Raw genomic sequence first — 21402 nt, forward strand, 5'->3', positions numbered from 1 at the left:
CCGAGACTGCACTAGGTCTAGTCCTCGGAGGCAACTGTCAAAGTCAACTCTGAGGCGCTGGAATGGGGTCCAGTCTAGAGCTGTGATGCGTGTCTAGGCTTTGGAATGTTGCTCGGGAGGGTTGCCCAAAACCTGTTAGGTTGGACTCGATAAGCTGTGGATGATGGTTGTTGAGATCGAGGTGGCAAGTTATACGATGGCTTCTGGACATGGTGCCTAAGTAAAGTCTATATAATTTGCTTGGTCTGGCGCCTGGAAATATCACCATCATCATCTTCACTTCACTCACAACTCATCAACTCATCACATACTCAACACTTGCCTTGATCACTTCAACTACCACAATCAACATGAAGTTCCTCAGCCTCCTCACTCTTGCTTCCTTCGCCACGGCCTCTCCTTTCCGCCGGCAACAAACTGTCACAGGAACCATCAAGTCCTCGGTTGACACTGTATCAAGCTCCTCTTTGGTAACTCTCAACGAGATCGGTAAGCCGCTTCTCCTAGCACCTCAAACTCCTCTTTACTTACAAGTTTATAGACGATAATGTCCTCTTGATCAAGAACAACGTCGATGCGCAAGTCGTTGTACAAGCTCAAGCCCTTGTTAAGGCCAATTACCAAGCCATCGCCCAAGGCCTGGCTGGTTCCACAACCACGATTGTCAGCGTCACAACAGGGGCAGCTGGTGGTGTTGCTGGCCAAGCCATTGGTCTCACCAACCAACAGATCGCGACACTCACTGCCTCTATTCTCGTCGTTATCGACATCGTTGAGAACATAGGCGCCACTGTAACCGTCACCGTCACAGACCTGACCCCTGCCCTGCGAGCTACTTTCCAGGCTGAGATCAATGCTGTCAAGGCTGCCCTCAACCCCTTCATCAGCCCCGTTCTCCTCTTCGCGGCTGCTGTACGAGCTGCGAGCGTAGGCGGTAGTGCTACTATCACTGGCCTCGACAATGCCATTGTCAATCTCATCAGAGTCCAGGGCGAACTCGTGGCGTCCCTCGGCATCCCTGCCCTTAATCTCTAAGTTTGGGCCTGGGTTTATGAATCAAGTAATGAGGACTTTCTTTTACAAATGATGAAGCGATATCTAGTTAGCGTGCTTCTTACGACAAAAGCAACGGTGCTAGCGGTATAGCGAACGATTACACACTCCTTGATAATTAATATAGTAATTTTGTTTCCGAACCTTCTTGACCAATGACTTGTGATAATTTGTAATGTGCGGTCCTGAAAAGTGCGATTGTTGGACGGATTCGTCAATCCTTTAGCGTCACGTAAACGTCAGATTGCCGATCAGGGTTGCATAGATCTACAGGCACGTCCAGTCCCTTCAAAGCTTATTGCAACATTCCTCACAAAGCGCCGAATCAGGTTAGATACCCCTCGGACGAGCAAGACGGAGGCGGATTGTGTGTGGCCATGGATATAATTAACCTAAAACTACCTATACATCGCTGCCAATAAACTCCTCTAAACTTTTAGCTCATCTCCTCTTACCACCGGCTCTTCCCTTTCCCTTGGGTTTGCTAGGGGCGGCATCCTTGCCTCCCTCCTTAGTCGCCCGGCCCTTGGCCCTTGATTTGGCCTGTTCTTTATGTCGGGCCTTCATATCAGCCTCTGACGACTTGCCCTTCCTCCACTCTCCGCCACCCTCGGCACGTAGTTGCTTGTTGTCAAGGCGCTTCTTATCCTTGTTGCTTAGCTTGCCCGTCTTCTTCTTCATCGCCTCTCTCATGCCGTTGAGCTCATCCTTGCCGGCTTGCTTGGACTGCTTCTTGTCGTGTTCAGACTCGAACCACGTTCGCCTAGGTCGTCCCTTGATCTCAGCCTCATGCTGGATGAGGTTCTCACCCTTCTTGACTTGCATCTCGACATGGGCAAGCTGCTTCTCTTCCTTCTCTTCTTGCATGATCTCCTCGATTTCATCATCCATCTCGTCGATCTGAGATTGAAGAGCATCGACCTCGGCAGCCTCAATCTGCCGGCTGACGATCTTGGCGCCCTGGGCCTTGCCGGCCTTCACTGCAGCCTTGACGACCTTACGGTCGTTCTCAGAAGCTAATGTCAAGGCAGTACCCTTGCGACCAGCACGAGCTGTTCGACCAACTCTGTGGACGTAGATTTCTAGTGACTGGGGCGCTTCGTAGTTGATGACGGTATCGACGCCCTTGATATCAAGACCACGAGAAGCAAGATCGGTGGCTAATAGATACGCCACCTTGCCATCACGGAAGTCCTCAACACTTGAGATACGCTAAACAGTGTTAGTGATGGTCATAGCAGCGAGACAGAATAAGACTAACCTGTGTTTGGTTCATGCTACCGTGAAGCTCAGCACATGAGAGACCAAGTAAACCAAAGATAATTCGAGCTCGATGGGCTTCCTTCTTTTGTCGGAAAAAGATAATAACTCGCTCCTTGTAGAGGTTCTTGCAGACATGTGCCAGGTAACCCATTCGCTTCTCCTCTCGGCCAGGGCGCAGGCGAACGAATTCTTGCACCAGTGTAGTAACAGTCTTCTTCTGAGAATCCACCATAACCCTGGCAGGTTTATTAAGACCGACCTTGATGAGACGGTCTACAGTGGATGTCATGGTAGCGGAGAAGAGCATAGTTTGTCGTGACTTGGGGAGTGTTGTGAGAATTTCGTTAAGTTCGTCGGCGAAACCGTCCTCAAGCATACGATCAGCTTCATCAAGGACCATAATCTCAACAGTGTCAACGTTGAAGCTGGCAGAGTTTCGCATGTGATCAATGAAACGACCAGGGGTAGCAATAATAACATCTGGGCGCAACTTCAGCTCAACCTCCTGGGCCTTGAGACTCAGACCACCGACAGCAAGGGTAAACTTGATATCAGTAAAGGCAGCAAGTTTTGTGGCGACAGCGTGACATTGGATGGCCAATTCACGAGTAGGAGTAAGAACAACGACTCGGGTGGTGGGAATCTTCTTGGGTCGATATAGCAAACGCTCCAGAATAGGAACGATAAAGGCACCAGTCTTTCCGGAACCAGTGACAGCACCACCGACAAGATCTTTGCCCATAAGCGCAATAGGAATTGATTTGGCCTGAATGGGTGTAGGCTTGGAGAATCCTACTGTAGCAAGACCACGGAGAATTGGACGTGACAGAGACATGGCCTGGAAAGATGAGGCACTCTTCTTGCCGGGTGCCTCCTCTTCCTCCGGGGCGAAGAAAGCCTTTCGCTTTGCTTCCTCCTCGGCGTCCTCCTCATCGTCGCTATCGTCGGAAGCATCGTCATCTGGGTGCCCTGTGGGAGTAGCGACAGAGTCGTTGTCTGATGCAGCATCATCATCTTCCTCGTCCTCATCCTCATCCTTGTCTTCAGCTCCAGATTCATTCTCATCATCCTCGTCCTTTTCGTCACCAGATTCTTCAACATCATAAGCAACGTTCATACCGAATGCGTCGTCTGCAAGAACCTCGTCATCATCGTCGTTCAGATCAACATCCATAGCCTCGTTCTGTTCGGCATCGGCAGTTTCTTCGGGGTCAGATTTTCCAAGCTTCTTTTCGCGACGCCTTCGAATAATCTCATCCAGATCAACACCCTTCTTGTCAACAGCCATACTCTTCTTCGCACCATCGAAGCCCCATCCCTCGAATTCTACTGTACCAAGGTCGGCAGCTTCCTCAGCGCCAAACTCGAATTCGGAATCCATGGCACCATCGTCATCATCATTGAATCCCCAGATGCCCTCTACACCATTTTCCTCCTCGTCATCTTCAGGACTGGCTGCACGCTTTGACTTCTTGGGCTTTTTGCTGGTCTTGGCCTTCTTTTTGGGAGGTTCCGTGGTCACTTCCTCCTCCTCAACAGGAATATCGTCATTGTCGTCAATTGTAAAGATGAAGTCGTCTTGCGCGGGTTTTCGCTTCTGTGAGGGCGCCATCTTATCGGGTCAAAGGGCACTCGTACAGCTCTTCTATCAAGATTTGCAGACGCGACAGAAGCAGTGGGGCACCTTTCGCAGTAAATCTCGAACTTTTTTTTTCTGCCGCTTCTCGAAATTTTGGCGGTGAGAGCTTGTTACTTTCCCAAAGATTGACAGGCGGCTCCGCACGTGACTTCACTGGCTGGAGCAAGCTCTAGGGGACGTGGCGGGGGGTAGGAGGGGTTCTAGCGTTGCGGTACGTGGCGGTACCTTCTGTGCCAAACACGATCAGCAATAACACAGCGGATGCGCTGGTCCCTCTGGGTACCCCCCACCAACGGCCGGTTGGTTGATTGGGCGACAGGCTACCCATGAACAACTTCGTGGAATCAGCGCGAAGACGGTTGCTTTTAATTTCTCCCCAACTTAACCCGACGAACGCAATCTCCTTAGCTTCCCTTTTGCGCCTTCGTTCAGTTTGTTTTCCTTTCTCCATTCGATATCCTCTAGAAACGAACGCCTTCCGCCTTCCTCCTACGTCGCTTGTTTGCGCTCTCACGATTCCGAATAATAAATCACACCCTATAACAAACAATCAGTTCAAAATGGGCGAGTCGAGGTTGGTGATGCCATCTGGAGCTGTTTACAAGACAGCTAGCTACCTCCAAACATTGCTTGCATACTAATACATAATGCTACAGACAAGAGCTTGTTGCATGGCTCAACAGCCTGCTTCAGCTTAACATCACCAAGGTTGAGCAATGCGGTACTGGGTGAGTCCATCCATCTTTTGTTTGCCCCGCCCCCTCGTCATGGATCGCTACCTCATGTTGCACCGTGCTATGATCGAAGCAAGGGATTATAAACAACACCAAACAACCCCGCGATTGCTATCACGAGCACTTTCTGGGAGCCTCACTTGTCATTTTTGACCTATATAACCACCACACGAGCACGCACCATCATCTGCATCATGGCACTTTCTAACACCGCCTGTCTAGTGCTGCCCTTTGCCAGGTTTTTGACAGTATCTACATGGACGTCCCCATGTCCAAGGTCAAGTTCAATGTGAACTCTGAATACTTGTATATTCAAAATTTCAAGGTGTTGCAGAGTCAGTCATTTCTTTTCCTTCATGCCAACGAACAATATGCTGACGTGTCTTCAGACACCTTTACCAAGCACCAAATTGACAAGCCTATTCCTGTCTCCGCACTTATCAAGTGCAAGATGCAGGACAACCTCGAGTTCCTCCAGTGGACAAAGCGATTTTGGGATCTTAACTTCCCCGACCACGAGTACGATGCCGTTGCCCGCCGAAAAGGTGGCTCAATGCCTCCCGCTGCCGCCGCACCCCGACCTGCTGCTAGCACTGGCGCCGCTCGCCGCGTGGGTAGCGGTACTCCAAGTGGTGGACCCCGAGTTGCAAAGGCCGCTGGACCCGCTACCGCAGCTCTTCAGCAAGAAAACGCCACATTGAAGGAGACCGTCACAGGTCTGGAGAGGGAACGGGACTTCTACTTCAGCAAGTTGCGGGATATTGAGCTGCTTGTCCAACAGGCTGTTGACGAGGACCCGGAGCTGGAGAAGCAAGAGGATGGCCTCGTAAAGCAGATCCAAACTATTCTTTACTCAACAGAGGAAGGATTCGAAATTCCTGCTGAGGGCGAGGGTCTCGATGATCAAGAGACCTTTTAGACTTGTTGATGACATCCAAAGCTGGAAGATGTACTTAACGCGACCACGATTTGGGCTGGGGTGACGCTGGGTTCTCTGGCACGAGTTAAACAGAGCATGGATATGGAGTTGTGACCCAAAACCTTTGGGAGGGAGTTCGCTGAGCTGATAGGGGACAGGATTTGGCTCTAGAAGCGAAGGTTGTCCCTGTACTTGTTCTGGGACTCGCATAGAGTACTCGAGAATGAGGGTAAAAATTGATCTCGTTGGACACTCGAGCTTGTGTCGCCGTGTTACGGGTAACGTTGTGGCCAGTAAATGGGAACGGGACGAGCCGAGACCATGGAAGTTAAAGTCATATTTGGGAAGTATAGAAACAAGCATGGCTGAGATGACTTGTTAGAGTAATGTGATGACTTTGTAAATAAACTGTCGAGATACCCAAAGTATACATTGTTTGGGCTGGAGTGTGAATAAATGATATCCAAGCTGACAGCCCTTGGGATAATATGCTAATAACACTTTGAGAGCCAGGTGAACAATTTCCCTCACGAGGTCTGTCAAATTCCAGATTGCTAGGCCAATAGGATCGTTCACAAATTAGAAGAACACGCTCAAGCATAGGAGATCAACCTATTATCAAGCCAGACTCATTATGTATGTCAATAAAACCTTGGGATTCTACGATAAATGCTGGGTATTCCTGGAAGGTAATGACATGTATGAGATCAGTCCCTCCGTTTGTAGAAGTTCCAAATGGTCTTTACTCCTCCAAGTCTTACTATCACTGGTGTAAAACTCTCAGATATTACCAAGCTATTCTACCTTGAAATATGTTCGTTGGTACACTTTCAAGGTTTATATTGAAGAACGGACTCGAGAGAATGTAGGTGTGATCAAAGCCCCTTTTGGCTGTTCTATCAAGGCCACCAAAGAGGGACCATACTTTGTGGCCTGAGAACAATAACGCTCAATGCCTGAAGCAATCATGACATGAAACTATGAAGTGCTTGTCAAGTCAAATATTTCGTAGTCAGAAATCATTCCATGCTACCTATAATCAGGTATCGAACATCAGCGTGATGGCATTTCGCAAGTAAGTGCATGATCTAAAACTATGTTTGGGATTGCTCTGTATCAGTCGATTATGGGAGAACTTGCTTTATGTCAAGTGACATTATCACCCAGTTCAGTTCAGGTTCTTACAATTACAAAGTGGCGTATATCGTTCAACTAATGCTAATTGAAGCAAATAATGGCAGCAATAGCTCATGGACTTCAGCCATGGCCGCTCAATTAACACATTGTTTGACTTACACAACCAACATATTTGCTGGTGATTTTGTGATCATCAGGAATACTATGCTCTTTGCTCTAGCTGTAGACATGACTCACCTGCCTCAGCCATGTGGATTTCCGAAGCCAGAGGTAGCTTAAAATTCACCATCATTATGAAAACAAACGACTGAACATTGAAGGGCATCTGAGAATATTGCGGCAAGGTAGTCGTTGCTTAAGTATGTTCCAATGCCAATCTCTTAAACCACATGTGTACAGTGAAACTCTGCTAAGTTTGGAGCATACATAACTCTTTGGACAAAAGAGTGTATAATAAGATCAGAGCTGAAATACTCCTCATCATTGTTATCACCATGACAGGTCATCATGAGTTCTCACATGACCTTGTTCACATTGCATTGTGAGGCTCAAAGGCCTTTACTTCAAATGTGGATCACTCTGGCAACAGGTCGCATGCGCAGCCAATTTTAGTTTAGTGCTGCCAATTGCCGAGCGCCGTGACCTTCACCGACGGTTAGCCACCAGCACTAAAACACAGCCTGGGGCCCTGGGCATCCAATGCATAATAAGCTGTACGAATACGTCAGGCAGCTTCTTTCGATAGACGCCATGGCCATGACGCATTTATCGTCTTTCATGTCTTAATTTACACAATCAACATTCGCCGTTCAACCACGTAACAGGCGAACATCAATTTTTTTTTCCCCTGCCTTTCATTTGAATCGAGAACCACTCTTCAGTACCCCGAGGATCATCACCACAACCCAGCTTCAATCAATATGGCACCGACAGAAATCGCCATTCCTTCGACCAGCGTTTCCGATGAAGGCTCCAAGAAACCTTACACACTCTACAATATCACGCTTCGACTCCCACTACGATCTTTTGTCGTCCAAAAGCGATACTCAGACTTCGATGCCCTCCACCAGGCTCTGACGCAACAAGTTGGCGCTCCGCCACCAGAACCTCTACCAGCGAAACACTGGTTGAAGTCGACTGTCAACTCAGTCGAACTGACCCGAGACCGCCAGGCAGGACTCGAGAAATATCTACGAGCGATTGCAGAATCACCTGATCGACGATGGCGTGACACATCAGCTTGGAGAGCCTTTTTGAACCTGCCGAGCTCGAGCACGACCAACTCGGCGATATCAGCGGGCGGCATGATTAAGAGTGCCGTCGCTGGTGCTGCTGATCCGGGAACATGGCTGGATATTCACCGAGACCTGAAGCAGAATCTTCACGAGGCTAGACAATGTCTGTCGCGGCGAGACGCTGCTGTTGATAATGGCAATTCAACGGCCGCCGCGGAGGCGGGCGCAGCGGCCAAAAGGGTTCTCGTCCGCAGTGGAACGCTGATCGCAACACTTGCGGATGGACTACGAAAGATACAAGAATCGAAACGACTGGGCGAAGGAGAGCTGCGGCGTCGCCGGGATCTGGTTTCCCAAGCCCGCATGGAACGCGAGGGCTTAGATAAGCTTTCCAACAGCATGCCCAATTCCACATCAGCTTCAGGAAGAGGCGGCTTGAGTCAAGGTCAGGCCTCGGCAACTGACAAAGCTGGACTGCTGAAGGGAGGCCGTCCTGCAGGTCGTGTTCTGGGTGCTCCTTTGCCAGAGACTGATAAGACACGAGAATTGGGCAACGAAGGAGTACTGCAGTTACAAAAGGAGGAGATGCAAAACCAAGATCTTGCTGTTGAACAGCTCACTGCAGTCATTCGACGACAAAGAGAGATGGGCGAGCGGATCCATGAAGAGGTTGAAGATCAGATTCGTCTGCTGGATGAACTGGACCAGGACACTGATCGCACAGGGGCTAAACTGAAGGTCGCGAACAACCGTATCAAGAAGATGTGACAGCTACCTCTCTTGCTACTGGTAAAGCTGGTTCTATTTGTGGTACAAGTCGCCGTTTGGTGGCTTTGGATTCTATGGGTATTATCTAATGGGCTATCATGGGTTGCAGACATTGCGACGTTCCTGGTACAGAATCGATGGGAGAGCGTTTGATATGGGCATGCAAGGCGTCTTGTGTGGCTTTGGATTGAATTAACTTGAATTGGGGTTCTGATTTGTAGGGTGCTTTATACACTGAACTGGTGTTTGTAAAGTAAAGTAAAGTAATAATAGATTGACAGGCAATGAAGGCTGAATGCATCACCGTTGAGAGCACATGGAAGTTTACGCAGCATGTGAAGTGAAACCTTGTTCCTTGTCTACAGCAGATTATGTTGAGTTAATGTCACCGGGACCCTTTCTCCACAGACAGCCGTGTGTCTCATCCTTGAAGCGCGAGTTTGTCTTAATCTCAAAGCCATTATTTCTCATCACATCTCATGGCTTTTGGTAGTAGTCAACTACATCACATCGCAGTATCACCGTCACAATGGAAACAGAAAACACAAAAGTTGCTTCGTAACCAGATGATCCGACTCGATGGGTAAACAGAATGAACAAGTCAAGCTCTCCCTGGCGCGCCGGACCGTTCCATGTTGCATGAGGATGGGCCTGGGTTGGGTTGCAGAGGGTACAGTAGAGGTACATTCTGGTGACTTGAGCCTGTCACTTCAGCCCACCAAAACGAACAGGGTGACAACCTCTGAGTGATAGTGATTGAGTGATGTCTGCAGCTGTACAAGATTAGCATCACATGAGAGAGAAATGAGTAAAGAGAAAAATTATTATATTCTTCCCTCTTCTTTGATATCTTCGCATGAACCGATTCAGTCTGAGATGATAGATCTGACTTCAGGCTCAGACATACAGCGGGATAACTGAGACTCAGACCGTCCCACCCGTCCTTTAGGCTCAATTTTTTAGTGGTGTAGCTACGTCACTAGCCGACTTCGTCACGAGCTTAGCGCGTTTTTCTTTTCTTTTTTCTGGGTTCAACAGTGTTGTATTTTGCTGATCTCTGGTTGCCAGGCAACGGCCAAGTAAACGTGGTCAACTGAACGCTTTCGAGTCAGTCACCAATTGGTTGCACAAAAGGACTCGATTTGAACGAATTACAAGTCATGATTGGAGCCACGCAGTGAATAATGCATGTTCTCGTAAATTTGATTACTTGCATTCAAAAGTGGCAGGAAATTATGCTTGAAGACACAGAGAAAAATGAGGTGGGTGGTGGTGGATAGAGGGCCTCAGCGGTGAGGCGATGAACAGACAGCCACTCCTCTTTTGCTTGGCACTGCGGAAGCTGCGGACATTTCACAATGCATTAGTTAGGTTGTGCCTCTTTCACAAATACAGAATAATGCACTGTTGAGCGAGAAGCAAACCCTCTGGGTTGCATCCAAGCGGCATGACGTCGGCAATTGATAACCTCCAAGAGAGTTTGCCGGCTTCAGGGACGAAACTCTAGACTTTTTTACCACCGCGGGAATCGGGGAAGTGGAAGTATATTTGTTGGCTTTACCACTTCCACGAGAGTAAGCACCGCATCCGTGGCATTGGTGCTGGTACCCAGTTGTACAATCTCTATGTAACCGTGGGCAGGCAGTCGGCAAAAAAAAGAGGAGGCCGCGACATCGCATCTAAGCCGCAACAAGGGTATCATGAGGCCTAGACCACCGATGCGGATATCAGTTACCTCAGCATTCAGAGCGGTGAAAATGCCGACATTGCTAGCCTGAAGTCTCTTTGCTGTGTTTTGTCGGTGACGACGTGCAAACTTTGCACAGGTGGGTTGGCAAGCGGTATCGAAGCTTGGACTTTTTACCCGCGAGCTGTGGAACTTGGGTCAAGTGTCATGTTGCCGATGCGGGAGATATCACGGATGTTGCTCGACGACAGATATCTGCTTTGAGGTGGCGGATGCATACGAGATCCTGCAGCGGTTTTTTGGTCAAAACATTGAGGCAAAACACGCGTACATGCTGTGGGAAGAAAGGTGCACCACTGCTGTAGGACAAGAGAGCGATATCAATTGCAGCCCAATCGTTGGATGCCTATCACGATACTGTTGCTGATGAGATCGACAGGCGGGGACAATCCCATTTGCTGCAGCGCGAATTGGCCACAGAGATACGAAGGAGCCAGATATCTTCAACTTCCCCTCTTTCTTGAACGCTTGTTCCGCGTTTGAGCTCTGTTCTATTCGTGCCTTTGATCCACAGGGTCCAGTCAATGCCTCTCGCGCAAGCAAGCCACACGAGTTGCACAAGGAACTGTGCGAAGGAATAACCTTGAGAATAGAAGATGTTGAGAGGTTGACAAGCAGGGGAGACCCAGCTTTGAATGGTGTCATGTTCCGAGGGGAAATGAAGACGAGGAACGCTGGGGGCTAAAAGGCCGTTCGACCGTTTGGACCAGTGAAAGTAACGGAAATGGCCATTGAAAAGGCATGTCCAAAGTTCATGGATTACAGATATATCTCTCAACTCCTGTAAGAAATGCCTCTCGGCTATCGAACTTCGATATATGTAAATCAGATAATGAGATTTCACCCTGGGTAAGAAGCGAGATATCTTGAGATTCCTCAAGGTCAAACAGAACCTGGCCTTTTTGCCCCCAAGATAGAGTTGAACTGACACATCAAACTCATCTCATTGAACTGTCCACTCAGCCCCGTACAAACATCGTACCACGAACGAGTGGCCTCGCCAAATTGCGTGGACAGAAAAGCCACCTTTCGAGTCGTTGAAAACCGCGGCATTGGATCCTGGTTCCTAGTCTCTCCCAACTGATAGGTTGGGACATCATCCTCGTTTCTGATACTATCCACCAGTCAAAAACCACGAGTGAGTGACGATGTCCAGGGAGTGGGGCTGACGAAGGCGTGCACCGCTGGCGGGGTGAAATTTAGCGTGGCTGTGCTAGCATTCAAGCGTCTCGTGGCCCTGGACTAACTGCACTGGCTGCAGCAGGCGCTGGAAGTACCTGCAATGTACTCTCGTACCTCCAGGCCCATCACCCGTCCCGCCCGGGGCCACAGCCAACTTTCCCCAAAGTGGAAGTAAACAATTGGGGAGGTGGCTCCTCATGGTGCTTCCTTGCACTCCTTCTTGTTCGCTACCTCGACCTTGTCTTCTCTGCCTCTGCCTCCGCTCTCCATCTCCATCTCCACCAACGACCGCCGAGCCATTTTCCTCCTGTGTCTTCCTCCTTTCCTCGTAACTCTCGACATCCTGGTTTTTTTTTTCTCTCCCCTCGCCTGTCCGTCCCTGACCTGACCGACTCGCCGTACAAACCTTCAGCACCTGCACGAAGTTGGAGCAAGTAGGGCTTTGTCATTTTGTATCACAAGCGGTCGCTTCTGTTTCGTTGCTCTTTGTCCGATACTTTTTGCAACGGTCTTTTTTGTACTCAGGATCCTCGAGTAGATCCAATCCCCTGTACTCCCGATTTTGTCTTGCGTGAGTTCTGTCTTGTCCAACCTCGTTTCCCTTTGCCGTAACCTGGCCCCAGCCACTCGGGAACGGAAGTTTTTGTCGACTCTCAATCCTCATTTCTCAAGTTCAGTGGTTTTGAGAGGTTGCCGTTCACTGTGGCAAAACATGTGGATGGCATCCGCTGACCTGCTCGTAGTTCCAATCACACTAAATAGCCTTAATGGCTTCCTCGAGACTCCCCTAAACCATCGATTTCGTCTGCGTTTGCGACTCCGAAAACTCCATAGTCCGAGGAGCCAATACTAGAACACAGCCTACTCGAGCTGACAGTCGAGAATGAGCGGTCCCCCTCCGCCGCCTCCGCCTCATGGCGGAGTGCCAAAGGGTTCTGGCTTGCCTCCGGGAAAGTATGACATTTTTGTTATCCCTGAGCACTCCTCTGGAGGCGGATTCTTGTACTTGCCATCTATGCAACCAAATGTGAACAGTTTCGCGGCTGGGTTCGCTTCAGCTCTTATCCTCGTGGTCCTTGGCCAGACTTTGGCGCCTGCTTTCCGTACGTGGTGGGAAGGCTTCCATGGATTAGGAAACATGGCAATGGCAATGCTGGTTGTGGGTGTTGGCTTCGGTGCATGGGCACTTGGTCGTTTCCAAAATCAAGATAAGGGGTTTCCAGGTAGTGGAGGTGGTTTTAGCGGTCCAGGAAATTCCGGCCGTGATAACCAAGGCGGATGGAGTTCGGGTTTCCGTTCAGCAAATGCCGGAGCGCCTCCTCCCCCTCCCCCTCATGGCACTCCTCCGCCACCACCTCCTCATCATGATACACCCCCGAGGCCACCGCCTCATGATGGTCCCAAGACATCTTGGCATGGCTCGCCACACTCAGAACGTCCTCCGCCGCAGCCAGAGCCTCAACCCACTTCGCGAGATGAACCCGAGCCACCTCCGCGACCACCTCCACAGGCTCGACCTCCCCAACCACAGACGCCTCCTGAAACGCCACCCCCGAAACCGAAATCAAAGAAGTCCAAATCTAAACCAAAAGACCCGCCAAGAGATCCTCCAAGAGAGCCGTCTCCTCCACCAAAGCCTCGCGCTGAGACTCCCCCTCCTCCACCAAAGCCTAAGGCCAAACCGGAACCCAAACCGGAACCCAAGCCAGAACCAGAACCAGAACCAGAACCGGCTCCTACACCCAAAGCTGAAAAGTCTGAGCGTGAAAAACAAAAGGGTTCATGGGAAAAGGCCCGCGAGGAGATGAGGAAGAAGGAAGAGGAGCGCAAAGTCAGGGAAGCCGAGCAAAAACGACGTGAAGAGGCTGCAAAGAGACTTGCTGAGCTGAGGGCCAAGGACGCCAAGGAGCGACAAGAAAGGGAGAAGGAGAGGCAGCGCAAGGAGCAAGAGGCTCGTGATAAGAAGGAGCGCCTCGAAGCTGAGCAGCGGGCCAAGGAACTTGCCGTCAAGCTCGAGGAAGAGCGCAGGGAACGTGAACGCCTGGAGAAGGAAGCCAAGGAAGCCCGTGAGCGAGAAGCACAACGAGAAAAGGAGGCTCGCGAACTTGAGGAGAAGAAGAAGAAGGAAGCCGAAGAGCGCGAAGCAAGACGAAAGAAGTTTGCCGCTGAACGAGAGGCTTTGAGAAAAAAGGAAGCCGAGGAGGCTAAGCGACGAGAAGAAGAGAAGAAACAAAAGGAGCTTGAGAAACAGCGAGAGCAGGAGAGATTGGAGAAGGAGAAGGCTGAGAAGGAGAGGATCGAGAGGGAAAAAGCCGAGAAAGAAAAGGCTGAAAAGGAACAGGCTGAGAGAGAAAGAGCTGCAAGGGAAACTGCAGATCGACAACGTATGAGTTACGCCTACTCGGGTGTTGGCGAGAAGATCAGCATGTGGCCTAACGGTCGCCCACCAGCTGCACCCAAGTCTACAACCTCTTCTACTTCCAAGCCTCCTCCAAGCGCCGCTTCTTCTCAACGAAAGCCTGGTCCTGTACCCTCCGCCGCCAAGTCCAACGTTTCTGGCGTCAGCACAGAGAACTCGTATCGACCCTATGACAAGCCCAAGCAGCAACCGAAGCGTAGGGGTTCTGTGTCTTCGCTTGGTTCTGAATCGTCGTGGGCTGCGTCGCAGACTACTGGTCGAACAACGCCGCCTCTTTCGACACGTGCTGGTCCCTATTCAACCAAGGATCCTGACAAGATTGTCATTTCAGGTGTTTACCTTTTCATGAACCAATTCTCCAAGACGCCCGCTAGCCAACTTATCTCGGGTGTGGGAACTGTAACCGACGGACTCATCCTCCGTGTGACAACCGAAGGCCTTTTTATCGATGATGACGTCCGAAATGTACCACAGCGGGAATGGGACGTCAAAACTTGGACGCTGAAACAAGTAGAGGTATGGTGCCCCCCGCATTGCTTGAAATCGCCTGCTGCTTCTTCCCCCGCCCCCGGTACTAAACCGAACCCTTTGCTTTACAAAATGGCCTCGTCTCGAGCACGCGATCGTGGAGCAACTCAACCTCTCGTAGGTGAAGAAGCCGACGTTTTCCTGAGCGAGATGCTGCGCGCATGCAAAACTTGTTGTCGTCTTGGTTTATGCAATCGTACATTTCGAGATACTAACATTACGTCTTCGACTGGCCAGACTGGAGAGTGGAAATCCAAAGGCCTTCACCTACTACGGGCCACGAACCGAGAAGGAAAACGATACTTGTTCGTTATCGACGAGTCGGAAAGCTGGAAGATATCTACTGGGCTCCAGCGTCTCCGAAAGAGCCCTCTTGCCCAACAGCTTGCTGTCAGTGGCATGGCAGCTTCTGACGCTCGAGGAACCCTCGAGATGCTGGGCTGGGCCTAATAAGACCTTTGCAGAGTACATACTCGCTTCGGTACATAGCTTTTGGGTTAGACGGTACCAATACAGAAGGAAGAAGAATAGAAGCGTAGAAAGTGGTGGACAGCGCAAGGATTTATGGGGAGCCAGGAAAACCCGCGGTTACCTGGGAGAAAACGATGCATTGCAGCATTTGGGGCGACATGGTTGTTGGAATGTCAGTGAATTGCATAGCAAGGCAGGAGTACGGGGCAATGCGGATCTGGGTTTGACTGACTGGGCTGGCCGACTCAGCGCGTGCGTCTGCTTGAGGTCAGCCCAGGCGTTTATGTTTTGTTGCGAGCATTCTGATTCTGTTCATCATACCCCTTTGGCATCTTTGAAAAATTGGATCAAGGATAGACTTTACGATGAAAGACATGACCATAATAAAAGGACTTTAATTTCTCAACTCTCAAGTTGCGTATCAACAAGTACCAAGTGTTGTGTCTGTAGGGTAATCGGTCTCTATGTGATGACATCCAATTTTAATTGCAACAGGATTTATAGAAGTACTGTTCAGAGTAAATGCCATTCTTCTACATGAATAAGGTCATTTCATTCCAGAGTTGGCTGTGTACTGGTACTGTTTACCGCCGTGGGAAAGTCGTTGCAATACTAGTTTCTTCCGTTCTCTGGAATGCCATATAATTAACACTAATGAATGAACCAAACAAACACAACATGATATCTCTCAATTTTGTCACAGTTAATAAACAACAGTGGCTAATGTTCCAGCTCTTTGTAGAACAGCAAGATTTCAATCCATCTACTTCGTATGTTATGTACAATTTAGGAGAGATGATGGGGATGCTACATGTTGGACGTTGGCTGATGGTGTGCCAAGTTGGTCATGTGATGCGACCTTTGTCATGCCTGTTCATAATGAACAACACAACCTCACGGTGAGTCTCATTGTGATCCTTCAACAGCGTATGAATTAAAGTCCCGAAATAAAATGGAGACAATCTATATCGTCTTCGGCCTTTTGGCTCTGTTCATGATTGCCCAGGTAAGTAAACTAGCTAAATAATTAATTGCAACCACCAAAACTCACTCGTCTCATAGGCCGTATTCGCGGATCGTTCACCCATCCCCGAAACATCCGGCAAGGTCTACAAGATCTCCGCCCCGTCGGAGCTCGACTCAGTCCTCGCATCAAACACACACGTCGTAGTTGATTTCTATGCAGACTGGTGTCCGCCGTGCCGTGCCATCGCGCCTGTATTCTCAAACCTTGCAGACGCTCACGCCTCAGAGGGACAACTTGCCTTTGCCAAGGTCAACACTGATCATGTGAAGGATGTTGCAGCCAAGTATGGAATCAGCGCTATGCCGACTTTCGTGTTTTTTGAGAATGGCGTTGCGAAGGGTGTGCAGGTTGAGGGGGTGAACAGCAGGGCTGTTGCGTTTACGAAGGATGGCAGGGTTGATAGGATTAGGGGTGCGGATCGGGGGGCGCTTGAGGCTGTTGTTAAGGCTTTGGCTAGTGAGAAGTGATGCGATTAAGGGATTGAGCAGGTGTGTAGCTCAATATGTCGAACGTCACATCAGGATAGTGGCTCAAGTAAGGAGTTGATGATGAAGCATCAGACTATTTTCCCATTGCTACCAAATGATAGGCCACTATCGGCTTTTTTCCCAACCTCTCATTTCATAGTAACAACAATCTTCTTGGCCGATACACCAGCATCAAGAGTGTCCAAAGCAGACTGAAGACTCCCAAGTCCATGACCAACAACCTCTGCGTCAGGTGCCGGCACAAAACTTCCACTTGCCAGCGCCTCCGAGATGTAATCGTTGAAGATCCACGAAGCAAGGTCTTTATCAGTCGCCAGAGGAACGACAAACTTGGTCTCAACACCATCGGGGACTGGAAATCGCGGAACCATTGTGAGGGGGACAAGCTTGCAATTGTCTGGCGAGCTCAGGGCTACAGCTGCACAAGTGTCCACGATTGAAGGATAGACTGAGACGTCCAAGCCGCCGTTGGCTATGGCACCGGCCACGACCTTTCCTTTGACTGCGATGAGGAGATCTTCCTTGACGGTTGGGGAGTTGTAGTCAAAGGTCTGGCTGGCCCCGAGTTTCTTGAGGTAGTCAAAGTTCTTGGGCGAGGCGGTAGTAATCACCTCGAAACCAGCTGCTTTTGCAAGTTGGATGATGTTACAGCCAACACTGGTAGATCCACCCCAGATGAGAATGACTTTTCCGTTGGCTTTAGTCTCTGTGTTAGGGAGGTCAAGCGCAAGGTAGTCAGGATGGAACAAAGTCTTGACAGCAACACTCAAACAAAGTGGAAGCACAGCCGCCTCTGCAAAGTCAATGCTATCAGGGAGTTTGGCACAGAAGTATTCTTTGACAGGAACATATTCCTGATAGGTACCCATGTTGTATCCAATCACACGGTCGCCGATCTTGTACTTGGTAACATCAGAGCCAACGGCTGTGATACGTCCCGCGACATCGCAGCCAAGAATAGCTGGGAACTTGAGCCAGGGGAAAATAGAGGGTCCAAGTCTCTGCTGGGCTGAATCGACAGGATTGAGAGCTACTGCATGACTCTCGATGATGATCTCGTCATCTTTGGGTTCTGGGTATGGTGCTGGCTTCACCTCGAGAGGTGCCTTTTCAGCGACGAGATAAGCAGCGTTGTTTGAGGTCATGGTGGTTTTGAGAGGCAATTGTTTGATGGTATTGGATTAATGTCTACAAACTACGGATATCATATTCTTTTATATGACATCTTCTTTACCAGACTATGAATACTCGAAATGTTGATGAATATGTCCATGACGATAGTCTTGTTAGGTTTACATGAGTGAATACGAGACGAGGTTAGCGCAGGATGGATGAATGTACGACATCGGATATAAGTTGCCAAAATCCGTAGACACCGCCAAGACCACACACATTTGACAGATGCAGATACTCATGCAACAAGATTCAGCTCTAGGTAGACGGTCGGTAATAATGGAGATAACGATAGTTCTATGTAGCTTTGGCTTGCAGACGACATCTGGTCTGAGACACTTCGACATTGTTACGTTAACCAATCGCAGCCTCGATGCATTGATAGTGAGAGGTGAGTTTCTGGAAAAGGAGACATAAGCCGCAAAAAATAAATTACGAAGACCTTTAGAAGCGCTGTTTGGCATGGCGAGTTTACTCACTGACACACACACTCTCTCAACTGAGACAAGGCGGCGTTCTTAGCTTTTTACAAATTAGCATCCATTGTTCAACTCCTCTAGAGTCTTCATTTGTGACATGAATATTCAGTGGAAAAGAGCCTCTTACATACTACGAGTCTTGCTTGCCGGAGCACACCTTGGCCGAGACCTCCACAGAACCTAGCTGTAGGGAGATTATTGATAGTTCTTCAAGGAACGTCGCCAGGCGGCAGATTGAGCTGCAAAAGAAGCCCACAGAAGGACTTTCGACGTTTAAGAGAACAAACTAGATACTGGAACTCGAGATGTCCAGTCTTAATATCGATCGTTCGGTCGGATTCGGTTCGGTCGACGCTCTCGAATCGGACCCCCATTTCTCCCCGGTTGAACAGCTCCGGCCGAACTGATCCGGCTGGATGAGAAGACAACTCGGCAACGGCGCTATCAATAATATAAGACAATTTGATAAAAGACCACGGTAGAATATATTAGTTAACGCAATGGTGAATTAATGTGTCCAATTATTACGATGGCATGCCCTTTCAGTAACCCGAGAAACCTCTTCGACGACCTCGCCACGGCCCGAGAAACACCAAGTATAGAATACAGCGAGAAACTCGGAGGCTATGTTATTTCTCGGTACGACGATATAGTATCAGTTCTAGACAACCCCGGTGCTTTCAGCTCAAGGCCCACTGTACCCGATTTCCCACCACAGGTCAAGCAAATCTTCGCAAACAAGGTCCCGGAAAGGGGGACTTTGCTCGCGTATGACAACCCTGAACATGATAGGCTGAGAAAGAGCGTAGCATCTTTCTTCGTGCCTAGAAGACTAGAGCGTTTTGAGCCTTTGTTAAGAGCAACAGCTCATGATCTGATAGATGGGTTTGCCGAAAAGGGTTGTGCTGATATCAAGAGCAACTTTGCACTTCCATTACCCCTACGGACTATCGTCATAGTTGCTGGTCTAGATCCATCGCGATGGCAATGGATTGGGAGATGCCTCGCGCTATTCGGTGGGATTACCCAGACGAACGAGGAGTTGAGTATTGAGCAACGAGTTCAAGATGTATTAGATCTTCACGAATATGTTGCTCAAGTCATCCAACAGCGCAAAACAGACAGAAGAGACGACCTGATCAGTCATATCTGGAATGAGAGAGACGCTGGAGTGGTCGAGATGACAGACTACGAGCATCTCAGCATGATTCCAGGACTTCTCTTGGCTGGACACGAAACAACCACCAACCTCCTCTCAATGGGGTTGTCGCATCTATTACATCACGGCCTATGGGACACCGCCACAAAAGATGAAGTATCAAGAAAAACTGCGATTGAAGAACTTCTTAGATACGAATCAGCCATTACCGGAATGGAACGCCTCGTTAAAGAAGAGTCCAAGATCGGAGATCACACTGTTCAGCCTGGCGAGAAGCTCTTCGTTGCATATAATTCAGGAAGTCGAGACACCACAAAATTCGACAACCCCGATAAATTGGACTTGAATAGACAGCATAAGCACCAGCACCTTGGTTTTGGACGCGGCATTCATGCTTGTCTTGGTGCGCCTTTTGCACGGCTTCTTCTCCGAACAGAGCTTGCGGTGCTGAAGGAGAGACTGCCAAACCTGAGGCTCAAGACACCATATGGAGAGATTCAGTACTGTAGGGTTCATGCTGGTCGTGGACCAGAAAGAGTCGAGATCCAATGGGATGTGCCGTCTCGGGGTGAGTTGCGCGTCAACGTTGGCCACGCCAATGTCAACTCCACGCTTCGGGCATCTGCAAAGACAGCAGAGTTGGAGGTGGTCGTTAGAAATGTCGAGAAAGTTGCAGAGAGAATAATTCGCCTGACACTCTGTCCCAAAAATGGTGGAAACGTACCAAAATGGTCTCCTGGGTCACACATCGACGTCCAAGCTGGCACTATTGGCTATCGTCAATATTCTATATGCTCAAAACCTTCCGAAGATCAGCACATAAAAATAGCGGTACTTCAAGAGAACGGTACTGGTGCTTCGAATTGGATCCATCAAAATGCCACAAAGGGAAGCCAGATGTTGATTCGTGGACCGCGCAACCACTTCAGTCTTGAGTTTGGGTCCCGCAAGACAATATTCGTCGCTGGAGGTATCGGAGCCACTCCGATCATACCAATGGCCGAAGCTGCGAAAGAGGCTGGCGTTGACTACTCCATTCTGTACCTCGGCCGATCGAAGAACAGCCTTGCCTTTGTGAGCGAGTTGACAGAGGAACATGGCGATCGCTTCACACTTTGGGTCAGCCAAGACCACGGTGGTAACAGATTTGACCTGAAATCCTACCTGCAGCAAGAAGACCTCCTCGATCTACGAGTATACTGTTGCGGTCCAGAGGCTCTCCTAACAGGGGTCGAGGAAGCCCTGGCAGACGCACCACCAGGAGTTCTACGACTCGAGCGCTTCGCGGTACATAATACTGGAAACACGAAGCCCAATACTTCGTTCGATGTGATTCTGGCGCGCAGTAACAAGATTCTAAGAGTACCGGAGGATAAATCGGTTCTGGAGGTGATCAATGAAGCAGGCGCTGGAGTGCTCTCGACGTGTAGTACTGGAGTGTGTGGAACTTGTGAAGTGAGGGTTCTTGATGGGCTCGTTGATCATCGAGATGTGGTTCTTACGCATTCCGAAAAAGCGGAGGGGAAGAGTATGATGCCGTGTGTTTCGAGATGTCTAGGGAAGAAGTTGATATTGGATCTTTGGTAGAGCGAGCTTCTGTGTAATGAGACGCTTAGAGACCAAGATGGTACGCAGTGACGCATGGCGATACATAAGATTACAATGCCACCAACGGTGAACAAAGGAGCGAGTCTAAGGCCCCCAAGCGCATTAAAGATTTGTATGTGAATATCCGGTGTGCATCGCAAAGTGGCGAAAAGAGAAATTCCTAAGTCAGTTGGCAATGGACAGTTCTAAAAGCTTAAGTAATAGGAGTCGCAGTCACACAGACCTTTTCTAGGTCGTGGTGAAGTTTTGTGGTTGAGCAGACAGTGGATCACAGAAGAGCAAAAAACCTTTGTTCATAGGATATCAATTCAGGCCGATTGGCCTTTCCCAGAGCATTGATCCAGACTATATTGAATACAGGCCCAAATCTTCA

General features: G+C 49.3%; 8 protein-coding genes across 8 annotated transcripts; 6 read left to right on the top strand and 2 right to left on the bottom strand.

Annotated features, from left to right (window-relative positions):
• Positions 1 to 350: 350 nt before the first annotated feature.
• Positions 351 to 1035, top strand: FPRO_05140 (uncharacterized protein; the record flags this gene model as incomplete). Its single annotated transcript, XM_031230725.1, has 2 exons — positions 351 to 489; positions 542 to 1035. 2 exons carry the CDS (start codon positions 351 to 353, stop codon positions 1033 to 1035), a joined length of 633 nt encoding a protein of 210 aa, XP_031080833.1.
• Positions 1036 to 1494: 459 nt separating this feature from the next.
• On the bottom strand, positions 1495 to 3928 carry FPRO_05141 (putative ATP-dependent RNA helicase; the record flags this gene model as incomplete). Its single annotated transcript, XM_031230726.1, has 2 exons — positions 1495 to 2265; positions 2315 to 3928. The coding sequence occupies 2 exons, from the start codon at positions 3926 to 3928 to the stop codon at positions 1495 to 1497; spliced, it is 2385 nt and encodes a 794-aa protein (XP_031080834.1).
• A 587-nt stretch (positions 3929 to 4515) lies between these two features.
• On the top strand, positions 4516 to 5608 carry FPRO_05142 (putative EB1-like protein; the record flags this gene model as incomplete). The annotated part of the gene is made up of 4 exons (XM_031230727.1): positions 4516 to 4529; positions 4612 to 4683; positions 4912 to 5024; positions 5079 to 5608. 4 exons carry the CDS (start codon positions 4516 to 4518, stop codon positions 5606 to 5608), a joined length of 729 nt encoding a protein of 242 aa, XP_031080835.1.
• A 2057-nt stretch (positions 5609 to 7665) lies between these two features.
• FPRO_05143 (uncharacterized protein) lies at positions 7666 to 8748 on the top strand (the record flags this gene model as incomplete). Its single annotated transcript, XM_031230729.1, has 1 exon — positions 7666 to 8748. The coding sequence occupies one exon, from the start codon at positions 7666 to 7668 to the stop codon at positions 8746 to 8748; it is 1083 nt and encodes a 360-aa protein (XP_031080836.1).
• Positions 8749 to 12560: 3812 nt separating this feature from the next.
• Positions 12561 to 15074, top strand: FPRO_05144 (uncharacterized protein; the record flags this gene model as incomplete). The annotated part of the gene is made up of 2 exons (XM_031230730.1): positions 12561 to 14612; positions 14862 to 15074. 2 exons carry the CDS (start codon positions 12561 to 12563, stop codon positions 15072 to 15074), a joined length of 2265 nt encoding a protein of 754 aa, XP_031080837.1.
• Positions 15075 to 16047: 973 nt separating this feature from the next.
• On the top strand, positions 16048 to 16589 carry FPRO_05145 (putative thioredoxin; the record flags this gene model as incomplete). Its single annotated transcript, XM_031230731.1, has 2 exons — positions 16048 to 16101; positions 16158 to 16589. 2 exons carry the CDS (start codon positions 16048 to 16050, stop codon positions 16587 to 16589), a joined length of 486 nt encoding a protein of 161 aa, XP_031080838.1.
• A 149-nt stretch (positions 16590 to 16738) lies between these two features.
• FPRO_05146 (uncharacterized protein) lies at positions 16739 to 17755 on the bottom strand (the record flags this gene model as incomplete). The annotated part of the gene is made up of 1 exon (XM_031230732.1): positions 16739 to 17755. One exon carries the CDS (start codon positions 17753 to 17755, stop codon positions 16739 to 16741), a length of 1017 nt encoding a protein of 338 aa, XP_031080839.1.
• A 1036-nt stretch (positions 17756 to 18791) lies between these two features.
• Positions 18792 to 21008, top strand: FPRO_05147 (uncharacterized protein; the record flags this gene model as incomplete). Its single annotated transcript, XM_031230733.1, has 1 exon — positions 18792 to 21008. The coding sequence occupies one exon, from the start codon at positions 18792 to 18794 to the stop codon at positions 21006 to 21008; it is 2217 nt and encodes a 738-aa protein (XP_031080840.1).
• Between the last annotated feature and the right edge of the window lie 394 nt (positions 21009 to 21402).

Source organism: Fusarium proliferatum (assembly GCF_900067095.1).
Source record: "Fusarium proliferatum ET1 genome assembly, contig: FPRO_scaffold004, whole genome shotgun sequence".
Classification (NCBI taxonomy): domain Eukaryota; kingdom Fungi; phylum Ascomycota; class Sordariomycetes; order Hypocreales; family Nectriaceae; genus Fusarium; species Fusarium proliferatum.